At 33.2% G+C, this 17,950-nt stretch overlaps 2 protein-coding genes across 3 annotated transcripts; both read right to left on the minus strand.

Annotated features, from left to right (window-relative positions):
• Window positions 1–545: 545 nt before the first annotated feature.
• LOC145092233 (cytochrome P450 CYP72A219-like) lies at window positions 546–3,163 on the minus strand. 2 transcript variants are annotated; one of them, XM_079030163.1, is made up of 5 exons: window positions 2,766–3,163; window positions 2,184–2,410; window positions 1,852–2,093; window positions 1,366–1,750; window positions 546–1,105 (listed from the first exon to the last, which is right to left on the minus strand). In XM_079030163.1, the coding sequence occupies exons 1-5, from the start codon at window positions 3,046–3,048 to the stop codon at window positions 680–682; spliced, it is 1,563 nt and encodes a 520-aa protein (XP_078886289.1). In that variant the 5' UTR covers window positions 3,049–3,163; the 3' UTR covers window positions 546–679. The 2 variants fall into 2 exon arrangements, with proteins under 2 accessions (XP_078886289.1, XP_078886290.1); XM_079030164.1 differs by having other exon boundaries at window positions 981–1,056.
• Window positions 3,164–9,378: 6,215 nt separating this feature from the next.
• LOC145092234 (cytochrome P450 CYP72A219-like) lies at window positions 9,379–12,043 on the minus strand. Its single transcript, XM_079030165.1, has 5 exons — window positions 11,634–12,043; window positions 10,992–11,218; window positions 10,659–10,900; window positions 10,164–10,548; window positions 9,379–9,936 (listed from the first exon to the last, which is right to left on the minus strand). Exons 1-5 carry the CDS (start codon window positions 11,914–11,916, stop codon window positions 9,511–9,513), a joined length of 1,563 nt encoding a protein of 520 aa, XP_078886291.1. The 5' UTR covers window positions 11,917–12,043; the 3' UTR covers window positions 9,379–9,510.
• Window positions 12,044–17,950: the final 5,907 nt, after the last annotated feature.

A 17,950-nucleotide genomic window follows, 5' to 3' on the forward strand; every position in this document is an offset into this window, starting at 1 on the left:
TGAGTTCTTAGGCCTCATCAAACTTTGAGGACTTCAACATGTATCATCTTGTTTACCGATTATAGTTACTTTTTGAATGTCATTTCTAACTATTTTGAGGTATATAATGATTTTATTATTATGATACAATTACCGTACCCATAAGGCATGATAATCGCATAAAAGAATGAAAAGTGAAATGTGAAGGAGAAATGCTCAACATGAGGCCAAGGCGATATAGAATTAATGTATTGTCGGCTTCAATACTCAAGAATAAGATGACAATTAGGGTTGCATTTTAAATATATAAATATCATTATAATTTATAAATTAGTAATTAAATTATTGATATATATTAAATTAAATGTATATTAAACCCAACCCAACCCAACTCATTTAAGAAAATGGGTTAGACGAGTTGACTAATTTAACTTAAACGGTTGAAAAGTCTCAACCTAACTCATTAATTTTGGGTTGGGTTCGGATCGGGTCGCATCTTGCCTATCATACTTCCACCTATTTTATTGTAAGTCGTAGAAAAGTCTTTGTATATAAAAAAATTGTACTTTCCAAAAATAAAATCTTGATGGCAATATGATAAGTTTTTACACAACCTCCAAATCATGTCTTATTGTATATTGAGAATAGCATAGAAAACATATAATAATATATATATATTTGTGTTTTGCTCCAGCAACCACTAAAGTTTGCGTAGAATCAATTGAGCACCATATTGAGGTTGTAGAGTGAGGATCATTTGTGGAGCATGTGCGTACAATGGAGAAATCTCAAAGGAAAAACCTCTTAAAATCATAACGAGTGCTAATTTTGCTTCCAGCATAGCAAAGTTTTGGCCGATACATATACGTGGACCCCCTCCAAAAGGGAAGTATGATGCTTGTTCCTTAGTTGCGTTTGACACACCTTCTGCAAATCTCTCAGGCTTGAACTCTTTCACATCATCACCCCACATTTCATTCTCATAATGTAAAAGCATCATATGTAATTGGAGGAATGAACCTGCTGGTAAGGTTATGTTTCCTAATGTAGTTTCTTCATGAATCATCCGTCCCATTCCTATAACAGCCGGGTATAATCTAAGTACCTCGTGCAAGATCATATTAATCTGCAAAATAAATAATTACTAAAAAACTCTTGTCAAGTACAATAATAAAAAATGTGAGGAGGAATGTGATCGTGTTTTTGTTTATTTGTTGCGAGTGGGCATCATATTCTTGCATTAAAAAATATATTGATTGGCCTGAGCACATTTTATAAACTCGAGATTTAGTTTGGTATAAAATACATCACCTGATTCATTATGCGTTTATCTAATTAATTAACGGTTTGGTAAATCCAATCACTAGAAGAAGAAGAAAAACTTACAACTTTTAGACGACTTAATCCGTCAATATCTGGTTTTCTGTCTCCAAACACTTTTAAAACTTCATCTCTAGCACGATCTTGCCAATTTGTGTGTTGGGCTAACAAAATCATTGTCCAAACAAGCAAATTTGCAGTAGTTTCTTGCCCGGCAAAATAGAAAAGTTTGCATTCTTGAATGACTTCTTCGGTAGTAAGTCCGAAATTGGTGTTCCCTTTTTGTTTGATTTCTTTGTAATTGGAATCCAATAATATTCCCAATAAATCGTCGCTACTATTTTCCCCGGCTTTCATTGTTGTCACTCGTTTATTAATAATTTTGTTTATTGTAGCCCTCACATCTCGGTCAATCTCCTTCGTCCTTCTATTACTCTTTGTAGGCAAAAACCTACAAAATCATAATTGAATAAGCAAACAGTTTTGCATGATTTCTTTTTGGAATGATTAAGAGGCTAAAAACCAAAATTTATTATTGGAAAGTATGCTCACCGGGAACCTGGAATATACAACGATTGTAAAGCCTTCATAACTAACTCTGTTTGTTCTTTTTGAAGTTCAAATATTTTTCTTCCTTCCTGATAGCTGCTACCAAATGCTGTACGTGAAATTACATCACTAGTAAATGTTTGGAGATGAGGGTACACATCCACTTCACACGATCTTTCTTTTGTTAATACTTCCCATTTGTTGATCATATCACTGCAACTAATGTAAAAAGCTGGCACCATATGCTATAAAAAGGAGAACTAATGGAATCAGGGTTTATTAATTTTAATTACGTACTGAAACTTTTGCTCTGGTAATCTATAAAGAAGATGAACCTTAAGCTTTTCGACATGGAATACAGGATTGATAATCTTTCTATGTTTTGCCCATTGATCAGCTTCAACATCTGCTAGCCCTCTTGCTACCAACTTTGCCAACGGATTTCCTCCATTTAACTTTTGAAATCGAGAATAATTTGCCAAAATCTGTCGTATTAGTGCAGGTTCTGTAATGTGCATCATAGGTCGTGGGCCCATCCATGTATAGAAATTATTTCCTTTACCTGAATACAAATATCCATCGGATACATAAAAATTTAAATGCAGAGGCACCACATAAAAATCTATAGTTATGCTCATTGTACTTTGGTCTTTGAAATAGCTTCATGTATGTGACACATAGATGTGATCAGCATATAAAATTTGGAAAGACATGCTAACAGATTTCACTGGTCAAGATTTACTATTCTGAAAACTTATTATAAAATCTGAACGGTTTTAAAACTTCTATAAACATGAATGGATTTTTTGACCAAAAAAAAATAATAATTTTCAGTTAAAAACTTTTCTAGAAAATTTTCTTTGAAAAACTCAAAAGATAACATCTACTATCAACGCTCATATGTATACATTACATACCATAAGTCTTAGCAGAGTTATAAAGATATGGCATGACACGTGGGACGATATCATCGGTGAGATTTATGGGTTTCAATTTGGCATCAGCGGTCATCTGCACCATCTCTTTCATGTCTCCATATAGAAATTTGTAGGGATTTCCGTTTAAGCCTTGTTCTCTGAGAAACTTGTCCATCTTCTTCGGTTTCAACCAGATCCAATTGAAAAATCTCCATCCGTATATCATCACTATCACTCCAACAACACATACCACTGTGTTCATCATACTAAAACTTAGCTCCATTTCTAAAGGAAGTAGGGTGCTTTTCTTTTCTCTAACTCTGAAGGTGCACACTCTATTTATAGGTTCAAGAACTGATAAGTGATAACAAGCAAGTCAAAGAGAAATTGTACTTGATTTTGACTTTTGGGTTGTTGGTGACGAACGAAGGGATATCATTTATCGATAGATAATGTTCAATCATGTCCCTTGTGTTTTAGTTATTATGTTTATGGTCCATATGTTATTGTTTTTCAATAGTCTCCCGTATAATATGTAATTGAAAATGTTATCTATTATTGACTTACATTTTTACAATTAAATCAATTACATCACTCATTTTTAGCTTGATCAATTGGTATATTTCATTATCTTCTCATGGTTTTTTTAGTTCCGCTGTCAATTTCTTACTGGACATAAGGACCCAAATGAAATGCATGTAGTAATTTTGGAGAGAACGTACAAAAAACAAATCTTTAAGCCAGATATGCAAGTTAATGATTACGTCCTACTTGCGGCACAAGATAGACTTGCTGAGCAAGTCTTTTCCTTGCCATATTCATACAAGTTGAGAGCTCCTTTTTAAGTTTAGTTTTGAGATATTATTAAACTAATCAAAATTTAAAAAATATATAATAAGTATAATTTATTTTTGGCAAATTAAATAATCTAATCTATATAAATAAGTTTTTTTTTAAAGAAATAGCAATTGTTTTAGTTTTTTTTTTTTTTTTTAAATAATCACTTTTTCTTAATGATTCATTCCGGACATTGGTTCACATTTCAAAATATTTTTCAATTTCTTTTTAAAGAATCTTTCATTCCGAAATGTTCTATCTCGGACAGGATCTTTAAATTTTAGATTTTTTTCCCAATTTATTTTCAAAGGTTGCGGTTATTTTTTTCATATAACCATTAAAAATTGTTAGATTACTCGACTTCCTTTTATTTTTTGGTATTTACGAGACAACCAACAGGAAAATCAGACTCGAGTCCTACCCAACCATTAATAAACTTGTACCAAATTTAGTGAACCTTATTTCTAATGCAATTATATAATGTACATTTAGAAATAATATTTTAGATTTATTTACAAAAAGTGGCACTTGATCTGATATTGAAACTTTAGAGGTTACTTATTGTTTCCTTTATTTATTTGTGTGTTTTTTAATACGGTACCAACTTAGAAAACATAGTCCAAAAATATTGAAATCATGTTTGGAAGGTGAAGAAAATGTCAAAAATAGTTTGTTATTTCGTATTCGAAACCTCAGAAAGTTACTTAATTATTATTCATTTGTGACCCTCTGGTAACCTAGAAAAATGTTATATGGTGTTGCTCATTGCCTATAAACTGCATTCCGACTACTTCAAAATGATATACCTTATTCTGAAATGCAAAGAATATTCTAGAATATATACAAAATTCAGAACAAACTCTAGAATGATTTCCTAGCCAACATCTCTTTTGAAGTTAACCAAATTAGGTGGCTCGATATTTTGCATGATGGTTCATTCAAAGCTTCTCTTACTACGTCGAGCAAACATGTTATGATTGACGATATTCTTGGTAATCTACAACATGTGAGGCTTTTTTCCGACAATCATACTTCGGTAGGTATGTGGTTGAATATTCATGCCAACGTGGAACAGGGGCCTTTGCTATGCATTATATGATTTGCAAAGAAGTGTTGGATTATGTGTTTAGGCTCATAACTATAATTGGTATAAACTAAAATCGATAGCAACATAGTCCGTTTTAATTGTCCTCAAACCTAGCAACTGGACATGATGATTTTTGGAAGAGAGACGTTGATTTATTATTTGATTAATAAATCGAAATAAATAATTTATTAATATATTATGAGAATAATATATTAATTACAAATAGTAATATTTAATTAATAATTAATAAAAAATTAATTGGAATTAATGGAATTAATTAAAAGTATAGGGGTTAAAGTGTAATTGTTCAATAGTTGAGTAAAAGACATTCTACAACCTCCCTAGGCCTTGGACGGTTTCTAGAGGGTTTTAGGAGATTTAGAATTATCCTTGGAGGACAATTAGAAAGCTATATAATTATCAATTCAATATAATATTATTATATTGGTTTTGGGCTTATCTAGAGTTTTCATGTTGCACTATATAAACCCCCTTGACATTGTAATTTTCGGCCAACCTTTTGGAAGAAGAGATAGGGAAGTATCCTCCCTCCCCTCTCCATAATTTCCTTCTTGCTAGTAGGCACGACAATTGTGGTGTTTGCTTCCAAGAGATCAACAACAAATGTATGTGATTCTAAATCCTTCTATAGGAAATTTCGAAAATACCTAAGACTAGTATGTTCTTGTTGTTTAATAGAATGTTACATCAATAGTGTTATGACATAGATCTTTAGGTTGTGTGTACCTTTAAGTGTTAAGGATTTATCTGCATTAATCAGAGGCTGGTTGTCTAACAATTGATTGTACATTGTTTGAACTTGAACAAGGAAATGAACAGAATCGTCATTCTATTCCGACACTATGACGCGGTAATTGTTTGCCACGAAGTGGTGGTCAATCAGATTGCCAAAATCGGATTTTGCTTAAAATTCATGAATTCATTAGGATAATTACCTTAAATAATGTTTTAATTATGTAAAACTGAATAATTATCTTAGTAATTAGATATCTTTATCTTGAATTTATGAATTATCCATAATAATTATATTTTAGTTGGTTTACTTTAAATTAAATTAATTCCTTTAATTTTGAAAAATCTAATTTAAACCTTGTATTTTCAAAAAGTTTTAAAATACACGTTATATTATATGTAGAATCAAATGTTTAATTATTACTATATGTATAAGAATAAGTCAGTCAAATCAATAGTAGGCCTCATTCACGAAACCATGTTATAAAGAGAGTATAAGGAAACGACTTATAAAATGGTCATTGAATAGGTGTCCACTCTCACCCACCGCTCTCCTATGTGGTCGAGGTCGTTAGTCGAACGGGTTTGATAGGACAATTAATTTTCATTAATAAGTATAATGAATTAAAAGTAACTAAACCTTTTTATTAAAAATCTTAATCTTAGTTACTTTAGGAAAAATGTGAATTTGTATGCTAACCCATGAAGTTGCACATTACACTTTATAAGTCGTTACTAGAGCGTGTGTGGTTAACTGCCACACTAATAGGGACTAATAAAGGCTGGTAATGGGTATCTCATAAATTATCATTGTTGGTGGAGCGTGTTAGGTTAACCGACATATAAACTGAGATGATAAATGACAATGAGGTTACCAAACACATTTGCATAGTTATTCACATCTTGTTTATGATCTTCAGTATCCCAGTCATAAATAGAAGAGCATAATCTGAGATTAAACATGCAATTGAAGGCCACTCCTGAAGAATTAATTGAATACAAGAAACACTACAACGATGCAACAAAAGTTGCTTGCATCATAGTAGCCACCATGACTCCTAAATTGCAAAAGTTCTATGAGGATTACTGGTCGAATGAGATGAATAGGGACTGTCACAACTAGCATTCTTAGCTAGAAAATTATGTCCTCATGTAAACATCAACTATTTTAAGACTTGTACTAATACGTTAAAGTTTAGATTATGATTCCTAATGAACCATGTATTGTTAAAATGTAAATCTCTCTTAAATCTCTTTATGTATCTCAAATCTCTCCCAAATCTCTCTTTGTATCTCAAATCTCTCCCAAGTCTCTCTTTGTATCTTAAATCTCTCCCAAATCTCTCTCAAATCTCTTTACATATCTCCCTTAGTCGAAACCAACTCAAAACGAAAGAAGAAAACTCGAAAGAACAAGCCTATTCCGGAATACACTATTCATGCTCGGAACCTCTCTTCCTAGTCCGGAACCCTCTTGGTCCGGAACACCTCCCACTTCGGAACCGTCTGATTTGGCTTCAAAATCCCTTCACTCGGACAATCTCGCTTCGGACGCCTGCTGATCCGGAACCGCTGACTTCGGAAAGCCTCGCATCACTCCAAAAGAACCAGCCACCGAGCCATCTCGCACCTGGACCCTTCGTATCTTGGAAGAAGGAACTCCAGAATCTCTTGACCTCTTCGGACCCTCACAAATTCAAGACTCCACTCTGGATTTTTATCCATTTCGGACCTTTTCTTCATTTTAAGGTATTTTGACGTCGAGAATCCCACAAAACTCGTGTTTTTCATAACTTAGACCCCTTAAACCCTTATTTTATGCCAAATTTGAATATTTAAAACATATTTACATAAAAGAATATTTAAGATTTATAAAGGTATTATTTTAAATCAAGATGAGAATAAAGGGTTTGACTTTATGATTTGATGTAATTCCCATTCTCCATGCAAATCACAGTAACCCATATATTACCCACCAAATAACAATGCTTTGAACCTTCAGATTTCCATGTACATATTTCCCCCCTTTTTCTTTTATCCCCTTGAAGCAACGACATAAGAGAGCTCTAAACTCCACCATTCTCTCACTTCTCTCATATTCTCTCCAATACTCCTCTCAAGAGCAAGAACAAGGATCTTGCTAAAGACTTAACTTCTCAAGTTCTCCTTAGAGTTCTTAAGTAAGTTTTTCCACTCATCTAGCATTTTATATACTTTTCAACATAAATTCACATTATTTCACCCATAATGATATGTGAGAAAGACTCTTAGGACAACATTCCTTCCAAAGAAGTGCCTCAACTCACCCTTCATGAAGAAGTTTACATGTCTCAACCACCGGGATATGTTCATCCTCAATATCCTACTCACATTTGCAAACTCAAAAAATCTATTTATGGATTAAAACAAGCTCCAAGATCTTGGTATATTGAACTCACTACCTTTCTTCTCCAATTCGGATTCAAAAAATCTCTAGCCGATGCCTCATTATTCATTTACAAACATCAAAATACTACCTATTATTTTATGGTTTATGTTGATGACATAGTGCTAACAGGAAACAACAACAACTTCCTCAACCATTTTATCACAGCCTTAAGCACAAAATTTATCTCAAAGACCTTGGTATTCCTCATCATTTCTTAGGAGTTGAAGTAATTCCCACACCTACATGTCTCTTTCTTTCTCAACATCGTCATATCCAAGATATTCTAAACCAATTTTACATGGAAGGTGCCAAAGATGTTACAACACCTGTAAGTGCAACTGAACCGTTATCCACCACTAATCAGTCACCCACAGTTGATGCAACTCCCTATCGTAACCGTTATCCATCACTGATCAGTCACCCATAGAAGTGATTTACCTTTTATCTTATTTGGTCCACGAATCTATATTTCCCCCAATTAACCGCACCTTCAATAACAGAATGCAAAATAATAATAATAATAATAATAATAATAATAATAATAATAAATAAAATAAAATAAAAAAATAATAATTATGAATCCCTAATTTAAAAGTGAAAATCCCAAATATGTATAGAGGCTTTGAAGAAAAAGAGTGATGTGGTTTCTAGACCATACCATGAAAAGAAGATACTTAATCGAAGAAAAAAGCAAAGCAGTAATTTTGAGATGTAGATAGAGGTAGCAAATAGAGTGAACAGTCCGATGAAATCCTAAGATTAAAATTCGGAGCGTCGATAGACTGTTGAGGAAAATAAAAAATCATTATAAAAGACAAAATACAGTACAAAACACAAACAAACATAACCTAATCGAAACAAACAACCAAAAATAAAGCAGGAGTACTAACCAAAATCGGACCCACAGCAGATTGAAAGCACCAAATTGGAGAGAGGGAATGGAACGACAACCAACGTCGTCTTCCTATAAAACATTCGATCGTGGCCTTCAAACAGATGCAAAAACTGAAGAGATACCGACGCATCGATGGTGAATTGAAGCCACCGATTTTTGAAAAATTACTCAAAATTGAAAGATTAAATGGAGAAGATGACTTAGGCAAAAAAGACATGTGTCATCAAAAGAGAGAGATGAAGAAGATGACTCGGCTCCAATGAAGCGGAAGGTGACCACAAAGGGACAAAAACAACTATCAACCATCACAAAACCAAAACAGAAAGCCACTTACAAAACAAGAAACAGGTGTTACTATTCCTAAACACGATGTAATTTTTAATATGTATATTAATGTATATTAAACCCAATCCAACCCAACCCAACCCATTTAACAAAATTGGTTAGACACGAGTTGACCTATTTACCTTAAACGATTTGAAAGTCCCAACCTAACCCATTAATTTTGGGTTGGGTTCAAAATAGATTGACGGATTGGACCGTTTCTTGCTACTCTACTTCCACTTACTTTATTCTAAGTCATAGAAAAGTCCTTGCATATAAAAAATTGTACTTTCCAAAAATAAAATCTTGATGGTAATCCAATAAGTTTTTACACAACCTCCAAATCATACCTTATTGTATATTGAGAATACCATAGAAAACATATAATAATATATTTATTTGTCTTTTGCTCCAACAACCACTAAAGTTTGCGTAGAATCAATTGAGCACCATACTGAGGTTGTAGAGTGAGGATAGTATGTGGAGCATGTGCGTACAATGGAGAAATCTCAAAGGAGAAACCTCTTAAAATCATAACGAGTGCTAATTTTGCTTCTAGCATAGCAAAGTTTTGGCCGATACATATACGTGGACCCCCTCCGAAAGGGTAGTATGATGCTTGTTCCTTAGTTGCTTTTGACACACCTTCTGCAAATCTCTCAGGCTTGAACTCTTTCACATCATCACCCCACATTTCATTCTCATAATGTAAAAGCATCATATGCAATTGGAGGAATGAACCGGCCGGTAAGGTTATGTTTCCTAATGTAGTTTCTTCATGAATCATCCGTCCCAATCCTATACCAGGCGGGTATAACCTAAGTACCTCGTGCAAGATCATATTAATCTGCAAAATAAATAATTACTAACTCTTTGTCAAGTACAATAATAAAAAAATGAGGAGGAATGTGATCATGTTTTCGTTTACTTGTTGAATTAAAAAATATTTTGATTGGCCTAAGCACATTTTTAAATCTAGATTTAGTTTGGTATAAAATGATTCATTATGCGTTTATCTAATTAATTAACGGTTTGGTAAATCCAATCACTAGAAGAAGAAGAAGAAAGACTTACAACTTTTACACGACTTAATCCGTCAATATCTGGTTTTCTGTCTCCAAACACTTTTAAAACTTCATCTCTAGCACGATCTTGCCAATTTGTGTGTTGGCCTAACAAAATCATTGTCCAAACAAGCAAATTTGCAGTAGTTTCTTGCCCGGCAAAATAGAAAAGTTTGCATTCTTGAATGACTTCTTCGGTAGTAAGTCCGAAATTGGTGTTCCCTTTTTGTTTGATTTCTTTGTAATTGGAATCCAATAATATTCCCAATAAATCGTCGCTACTATTTTCCCCGGCTTTCATTGTTGTCACTCGTTTATTAATAATTTTGTTTATTGTAGCCCTCACATCTCGGTCAATCTCCTTCATCCTTCTATTACTCTTTGTAGGCAAAAATCTACAAAATCATAATTGAATAAGCAAACAGCTTTGCATGATATTTATCTTTTTTTTTGGAATGATTAAGAGGCTAAAAACCAAAAATTGTTAAAGGAAAAGCTTGCTCACCGGGAACCTGGAATATACAAGGATTGTATAGCCTTGATAACTAACTCTGCTTGTTCTTTTTGAAGTTCAAATATCTTTCTTCCTTCCTGATAGCTGCTACCAAATGCTGTACGTGATATTACATCACTAGTAAAGGTTTCGAGATGAGGGTACACATCAACTTCACAGGATCTTTCTTTGGTTAATTCTTCCCATTTGTTGATCATCTCACTACAACTAATGTAAAAAGCAGGTAACATACTCTGCAAACAGGAACGCTAATGGAATCAGTGGTTGATTAATTTTAATCACATATTGCCACTTTTGGTCTTGTAATTTAAAAAGCAGATGAACCTTAAGCTTTTCCACATGGAATACGGGATTGATAATCTTTCTATGTTTTGCCCATTGATCATCCTCAGCATCTACTATCCCTCTAGCTAGCAACTTTATTAATGGATTTCCTCCTTTCAGCTTTTGAAACTGAGAATAATTGTTTAGAACCTCTCGTATTAGTGCAGGTTCTGTTATGTGGATCATAGGTCGTGGGCCCATCCATGTATAGAAATTCTTTCCTTTACCTGTACACAAATATAGATTGTTTAAAAGATCGGATTACACCTTTTTGCACATAATATAGATCGTAGCCTTTATATATATTCAAGATCTTACTGTTTGACTTTGACTCTTTGAGGTCAAACTGACTACCTGTACATTTGGGTCTATATATATGATGCTTTGCATATAATATGTTTCTGCTAAACTCATATGGATAATTTAAATGCAAGGTACTTTAGTTTTTGAAATAGCATCAGCATATAAAATTTGTCTATTTCAGTTGGAAAGACATGCTAACAGATTTCATTCGGTCAACATCTACTATTTACCAAAAAAGAAAAAGTAACTTTCAGTTAAAAACTTTTCTAAAAATTTCCTTCGAAAAACTCAAAAAATAAGATCTACTATCAATGCTGATAACATGTATACATTACATACCATAAGTCTTAGCAGAGTTATAAAGAAATGGCATGATACGTGGGACGATATCATCGGTGAGATTTATGGGTTTCAATTTGGCATCTGCAGTCATCTGCACCATCTCTTTCATGTCTCCATATAGAAATTTGTATGGATTTCCGTTTAAGCCTTGTTCTCTGAGAAACTTGTCCATCTTCTTCGGTTTCAACCAGACCCAGTTGAAAAATCTCCATCCGTATATCATCACTATCACTCCAACAACACATACCACTGTGTTCATCATACTAAAACTTAGCTCCATTTCTAAAGGAAGTAGGGTGCTTTTCTTTTCTCTAACTATGAAGGTACACACTCTTTTTATAGGTTCAAGATCTGATACTAAGTGATCACAGGTAAGTCAAAGAGAAATTGTAATTGATTTTGACTTTTGGGTTGTTGGTGACGAATGAAGAGATTTCATTTATCGATGGATAATGTTCAATCATGTCCCTTGTGTTCTAGTTATTATGATTATGGTCCATATGTTATGTATTATTGACTTACGTTTTTACAATTAAATCAATTACATCACTCATTTTTAGCGTGATCAATTTGTATATTTCATCATCTTCTCGTGTTTTTTTTAGTTCCGCTGTCAATTTCATGTATTTTTTATGGGACATAAGGACCTAAATTAAATGCATGTAGTAATTTTGGAGAGAACGTACAGAAAACAAATCTTTAAGCCAGATATGCAAGTTAATGATAAGTTCAAGTACCAATGTTGTATTTTACATTTAATACTAGTAAACTAGAGATGGAGATCTCGCCCTATCCGTTGGCTATTGAGATTCACGTCCTACTTGCTACACAAGATAGACTTGCTGAGCAAGTTTTTTCCTTGCCATACTCTTACACGTTGACACGTCCTTTTTTTTTCTTTTTAAGATTTAGTTTTAAAATATTATTAAACAAACCAAAATTCAAAATATATATAATAAAATATAATTTATTTTTGGGAAATCAGATAATCGAATCTATATAAATAAGTTTTTTTTAAATAACAATTTTCTTAGTTTTTAAAACTAATCACCTTCCGAATAATTCATGGCGGACTATTGTTCAAAATACTTTTCAATTTCTTTTCAAAAAATGTTACTTTCCAAAATGCTCTATTCGAACAAGATCTTCAAATTCTGAATTTTGTTTATCTAATTTTTTTTTTAAATACATTCATTTATGTCTGAAATATCTATTTCTATATGTTTAATATCACTGTTTTTTAATAAAATGTTTTATTTTGATACAATAATATAGTATATAGTTCACTTTTACTAAATTTGTTTAACTTTGGTTATATTTAAGTAAAAAAAATAATTTTTTTTCTTTACATTCCAAAATTTATTTTCGGATTTCGGACTTTTCTTGAAATTTTTGTTCAGAATGTTGGTCCGAAATCAGGAATGTCGTTCTGGGATCATTCACAAAAATGATTTTTCTTGGTCCGGAATGTTTATTTCAGACAAAACGGTTATTTTTGTTGAAAAATAAATAAATAAGTTGTGGCTATTTTGTTCAAATAACCATTAAAAAGTGGTTATACTACTCAATTTCCCTTTATTTTTTTTTTGTATTTACGAGACAACCAACAAATCCGGAAAATTGGATTCGAGTCCGACCCGACCATTAATAAATGGGTTCCAGATTTAGTGAACCTTCTTTCTAATACAATTCTATAATGTGTATTTAGAAATAATATTACATATTTATTTATAAAGTAAAAAGTGGCACTTGATCTTGAAGATATCGAGACTTTACAAGTTACTTCTTATTTGTTTTGTTTATTTTTGTGTTTTTTATACAGTACCATCTTAGAAAACATAGTCCAAAAATATTGAACATATGTCCGAAAGGTGAAGAAAATGTCCAAAATATTATGTTATTTTGTATTCTAAACCTTAAAAAGTTACTTATTATTCATTAGTGACCGTCTCATAACTTAGAAATTTGGTATATTGTGTTGTTCGTTGCCTTTAAACTGCCTTTCGACTATTCCAAAATGATATACCTTATTCCAAAATGCATACAATATTCCAGACCAAAATACACACAACATTCTAGAACAAACTTGTGATAACCCGATATTTAGAAACAATGTAATGTAAAACCAGTCAAATTTAGGTCAAAATATAACTTTCCTAAAATCTTATTTGGGTTAAATCAAGTAGTAGGAATCGTAACAAGGTTTTCATACATATAAAGAACACAAAAATCCGAGTTATAACGAAGAAGTTATGACCATTATAAGATTTCCAACAAAACCGGCAACACCGATTAAACGAAAAACGCGAAGTTTCAATACAATAGTTTTTAGCCTTAACTATCTAAATGAAAGTTGTAGATAACATTAAACCGTGAGCGCACATAAAAAGAACGTCCAAATCTGACTTCGTATGAGGAAGTTATGATTTTTCCAAGATCCGGATATAGTAGTAGACAACTAAAAACTCGAAATAGAGCTCGAGAGACTTTTGACCGAAACAACCTAAATGACAATCGAAGGTCTCAACAATAGTAGCGCAACGGCGAAAAGTCTGACGAAAACGGACATCGGATGAAGAAGTTATGGAATTTTAACGGACTTTTCGTGTCCCAGCCCGTTAGAAATAAATAATTAAAAATAAATCAAAATTTGCCATTGAAGTCCAAACGAGAGTTGTAGATCATATTTTCAGCTACGCGTGCATATAAAGAACGTCGAAAACGGAGCTCGTACGCGAAAGTTATGGATTTTACAAGTTCGGGGTCCAAAATTCGAGGTTGTCAGGCCTGCCACGACGTGGCATAGTTTGCCGCGACCCGGCAAGTGACTGAGGGCTTCCAATCAACGGAAGAGGATAAGACTTGCTCCCCACGACGTGGCCAACCTTAGCCACAACGTGGCACACCAGAAATGCCCCTATAAATAGATTTCAAGGGATCTGAGTTTCATTGCTCAGTTCCCTTCTTTCTCGCGCCGAAACTCTGCGTTTAAGCCCCCGAGACCCTCCCAATGCCACGATTTTCACCTTCAAGTCCCGAAGGAAGGTTTGTGTTCCCAAGATTCCCGAGGTTCCCGAGAATCCTGAGATTTTCCCGCGTTTTCAACTCTTCCTGTCGAAGTTCTGCTCGATTCTTCTCTCGACAACTTCAAATCAACCACTTCAATCAAGTGAGTTCGTACCCCTATAAACTACACTTTCAAATGCTTTATATATGCTTTTTATACAATTTTAAAGGGGGGGGGGGGAATACAAGTAAACACACGGTTATCCCCGTGTGAAAGACATAAATCTTTGTTATACTTTTTGGTTATGAAATCAATCACATGTGATTTATAACTAACATACAATTGGACTTACTACACTTTTAGCCGTTTCACCAAACAGAGTACTTCAAATAGCTTTCTCAAACGTTTTTACATGATAAAACACTTTTAGAAACTGTCTTACAAACTATATGTTTCCTTTTTTAATCTGTTATAGTTGTGCTTCAAACAAAGGTTTTTTTACACTTAAACTGTTTTGTCAACTGTTTTTCGAATCATTTTATAAACTGACATCAAGTCACAAATTCTTATTTATTAAAATTTTCAAAGGTTTTACAAAACTTCTTTTATACTTATTGTTAAATGCTCGCCTATATATGTATAGCTAAATAAGAAAGGTTTAAAAGACTTAGAACGGCTAGCTCGCCTTATTTCTTTTTCTATTCTCGTTGGGATGTGGCCTTAGGTTATCAGTTATTCGTCCGAATGTCGTCTAAATATTAGTTATATATATATATATATATATATATCATGTATACCGATATAGACATAAAAGTTCCATCAGTTAGTTCAGTTCCGACACTCTTAGGTAGCAAGGGTGTATAAACCTACTTGGATACTCACCAATTACATTTCTAGTAACTATAATAGGTATAGTTAGGAGATACTACTTACAATTCCAAGTACAAGGAATCACGCAAGAGTCAGTTCATTCATGAGTCTATACCAACGTTTTATTTACAAGTATGCATTCTTCATAACAAGGATAATCTTTTCATACAAAAGGTATTTCATTATATTACTCGTGAACTTATTGTTAGCAAACATGTGAGACAATGGCTTTGTTAGTACCAAAACGAAAGTCCCCATCTATAACCAGAGTCTCCTGGAGGGAGAGCACGAATTTGTGTATAGATCTATATGGGTTTGACGAACCCGCACCTAAACTGTAAGCTCCAGTTAGACCGGTAGGTCTGGGGTGACAAATGTCGACATTAGTACCACGTCTAGTATGGTTATGAGAGACTTACAAACCGTGGAAACAACAACTCTTGTACGTAGTAATATACATTTAACTCAATCATGCTCAGGGGGTAATAACTATACCATGGGATATTATTAGCATGTTCACAATTCGGGATAAACACCCTTTTAACCAGTTTTACTTAAACAAAAGACTCACAGGGAGTATTAAAAACATATTCGATATAGATAAACTATTTTCCTTATTACCTTTATATTGTGACTCATACACATAAACGACGAGGTAGACTATAACTTTTATAATAATAGTTAAACAAGGGAAAAACCGTCACATTTACAATGATGCGTACTTCTAAAACATTCAGGTCTTGGTAGAAGACTACTTTCAAAACAGTCAGGTCTTGGTAGAAGACTACTTTCAAAACATTTGGGTCTTGGTAGAAGACTACTTTTTATACTAGTAGGAAATATGAGATTTTCTAGGGTACTCATAATTATACTAAATGTTTCATCAAACATTCACCAGTCTTTCATAACAACTTTTCAAAGCAATAACATTAAAATACTTATGAATTCACCAGCTTTATTGCTAATACTCGCTTTCAAAATAACTTGTATTCTCACGTTATAAATAGGCAGGTACCGATGCAAGGTTTAGAGAAGACGGAGCAGTCAAGACTCGTCTTTTATTTTGAGTATTCATTATGTTGTTTTATACTATGAAAGAACACACTTGTAAACAGAATTATTCTATTAATGAAATGGATGATGTTGTTGCTTGTTTACTACTTTACATTGTTGTGATACATACATGACGTCCTCCACCCCAGAATGTTTCCGCCATTCTCGGTTTTGGGGTGTGACAAAACTCTAGAATGATTTCCTAGCCAACATCATTTTTGAAATTAACCAACTTAGGTGTCTCGATATTTTGCATTATGGTTGGTTCAAACCTTCTCTTCTTACTACATCAAACAAAACTATTATGGGTGACGATATTCTTGGTAAGCTACAACATCGAACGACATGTGAGGCTCTTTTCCCACGGTCATACTTTGGTAGGTGGCTAAATATTCCTGCCGACATTGAAGGGGGGCATTTGTTATGCATTATATGTTTTGCAAAGAAGTTGTTACAAACACAGAATACAAAGTGAATGAAATGTGTTTTTAAGATCAATGAGTGTGAATTCACCTTTGGGAGAAGGAATTTTTCTAACTACAAGGTTCTAACTCGGTGATTATTTATTGGTTGTAGAGTCCGATTAAGAGTTTTGGTTATAAGTGTTTCATATGGTTAAAGCAAAACGGCTTGATTAGGTTGGAATATATAAATAGTGTATTTAATAAAACCATATATGAGTTATCAGACACGGATGTGTTCCTGGTGTGTATGTTGTACTTGTTATACAAAGGATTTGATGGTCGGTTGTCTCGCCAGCCCGTAAATGTTTAGTTCTTTAGCATGGTATCCAACTGTGAGGACTCCAACATGTATAATGTCGTTTACCATTTATAGTTACAATTTAAATGTCATTTCCAATTGTTTTGATGTAAATAATGGTTTTAATTTGGTGACATATGTCCCAATATAATAGTATAGTTTGGGAACATTGTACAATTAGCAGAAGATGGTATTTATAAGAGTTTATAAACTTATTCATCCTGTCAAAGTAAAGAAAGATAAACCTCAAAAATTGACATACAACGTTAGGAGTTTTATATACACTTTCAAGGTAATATACGTTATTTAGATTTTATTTTTCTAACATTTTATATTTGCTAATATCGGGATACATTAATTTTATAGATTTGGATTTTTGAAGACTTTTCTTATTAGCTATAATGTCCCAAATTTCAAACGAAAAAGATCAGAGTATCAAAAAATAGTAAACAACAAAGTGTGGAATCTCCATAAATATAAATCTCAAATGCAATGCAATCAACCAGCGCCCTTCTGCTTGCTTTCAGAACAACCTACAACATTTTAAACTTAAACAGTGGACCACATAACTTAGCGAGTTCCCCAAGATACCACATACTCATGTGAATGATATGATCCAACA

Source organism: Lactuca serriola, chromosome 3 (assembly GCF_051521515.1).
Source record: "Lactuca serriola cultivar US96UC23 chromosome 3, Lser_US96UC23_V15, whole genome shotgun sequence".
In the NCBI taxonomy this organism is placed as follows: domain Eukaryota; kingdom Viridiplantae; phylum Streptophyta; class Magnoliopsida; order Asterales; family Asteraceae; genus Lactuca; species Lactuca serriola.

Coding starts and splice junctions, on each gene's coding strand:
- LOC145092233 (XM_079030163.1), bottom strand. CDS start 3,048: ATGGAGCTAAGTTTTAGTATGATGAACACAGTGGTATGTGTTGTTGGA. Junction 2,094..2,183: donor TCCATGTCGAAAAGCTTAAG/GTTCATCTTCTT, acceptor TCCTTTTTATAG/CATATGGTGCCAGCTTTTTA. Junction 1,751..1,851: donor TTGTATATTCCAGGTTCCCG/GTGAGCATACTT, acceptor ATGATTTTGTAG/GTTTTTGCCTACAAAGAGTA.
- LOC145092234 (XM_079030165.1), bottom strand. CDS start 11,916: ATGGAGCTAAGTTTTAGTATGATGAACACAGTGGTATGTGTTGTTGGA. Junction 10,901..10,991: donor TCCATGTGGAAAAGCTTAAG/GTTCATCTGCTT, acceptor TCCTGTTTGCAG/AGTATGTTACCTGCTTTTTA. Junction 10,549..10,658: donor TTGTATATTCCAGGTTCCCG/GTGAGCAAGCTT, acceptor ATGATTTTGTAG/ATTTTTGCCTACAAAGAGTA.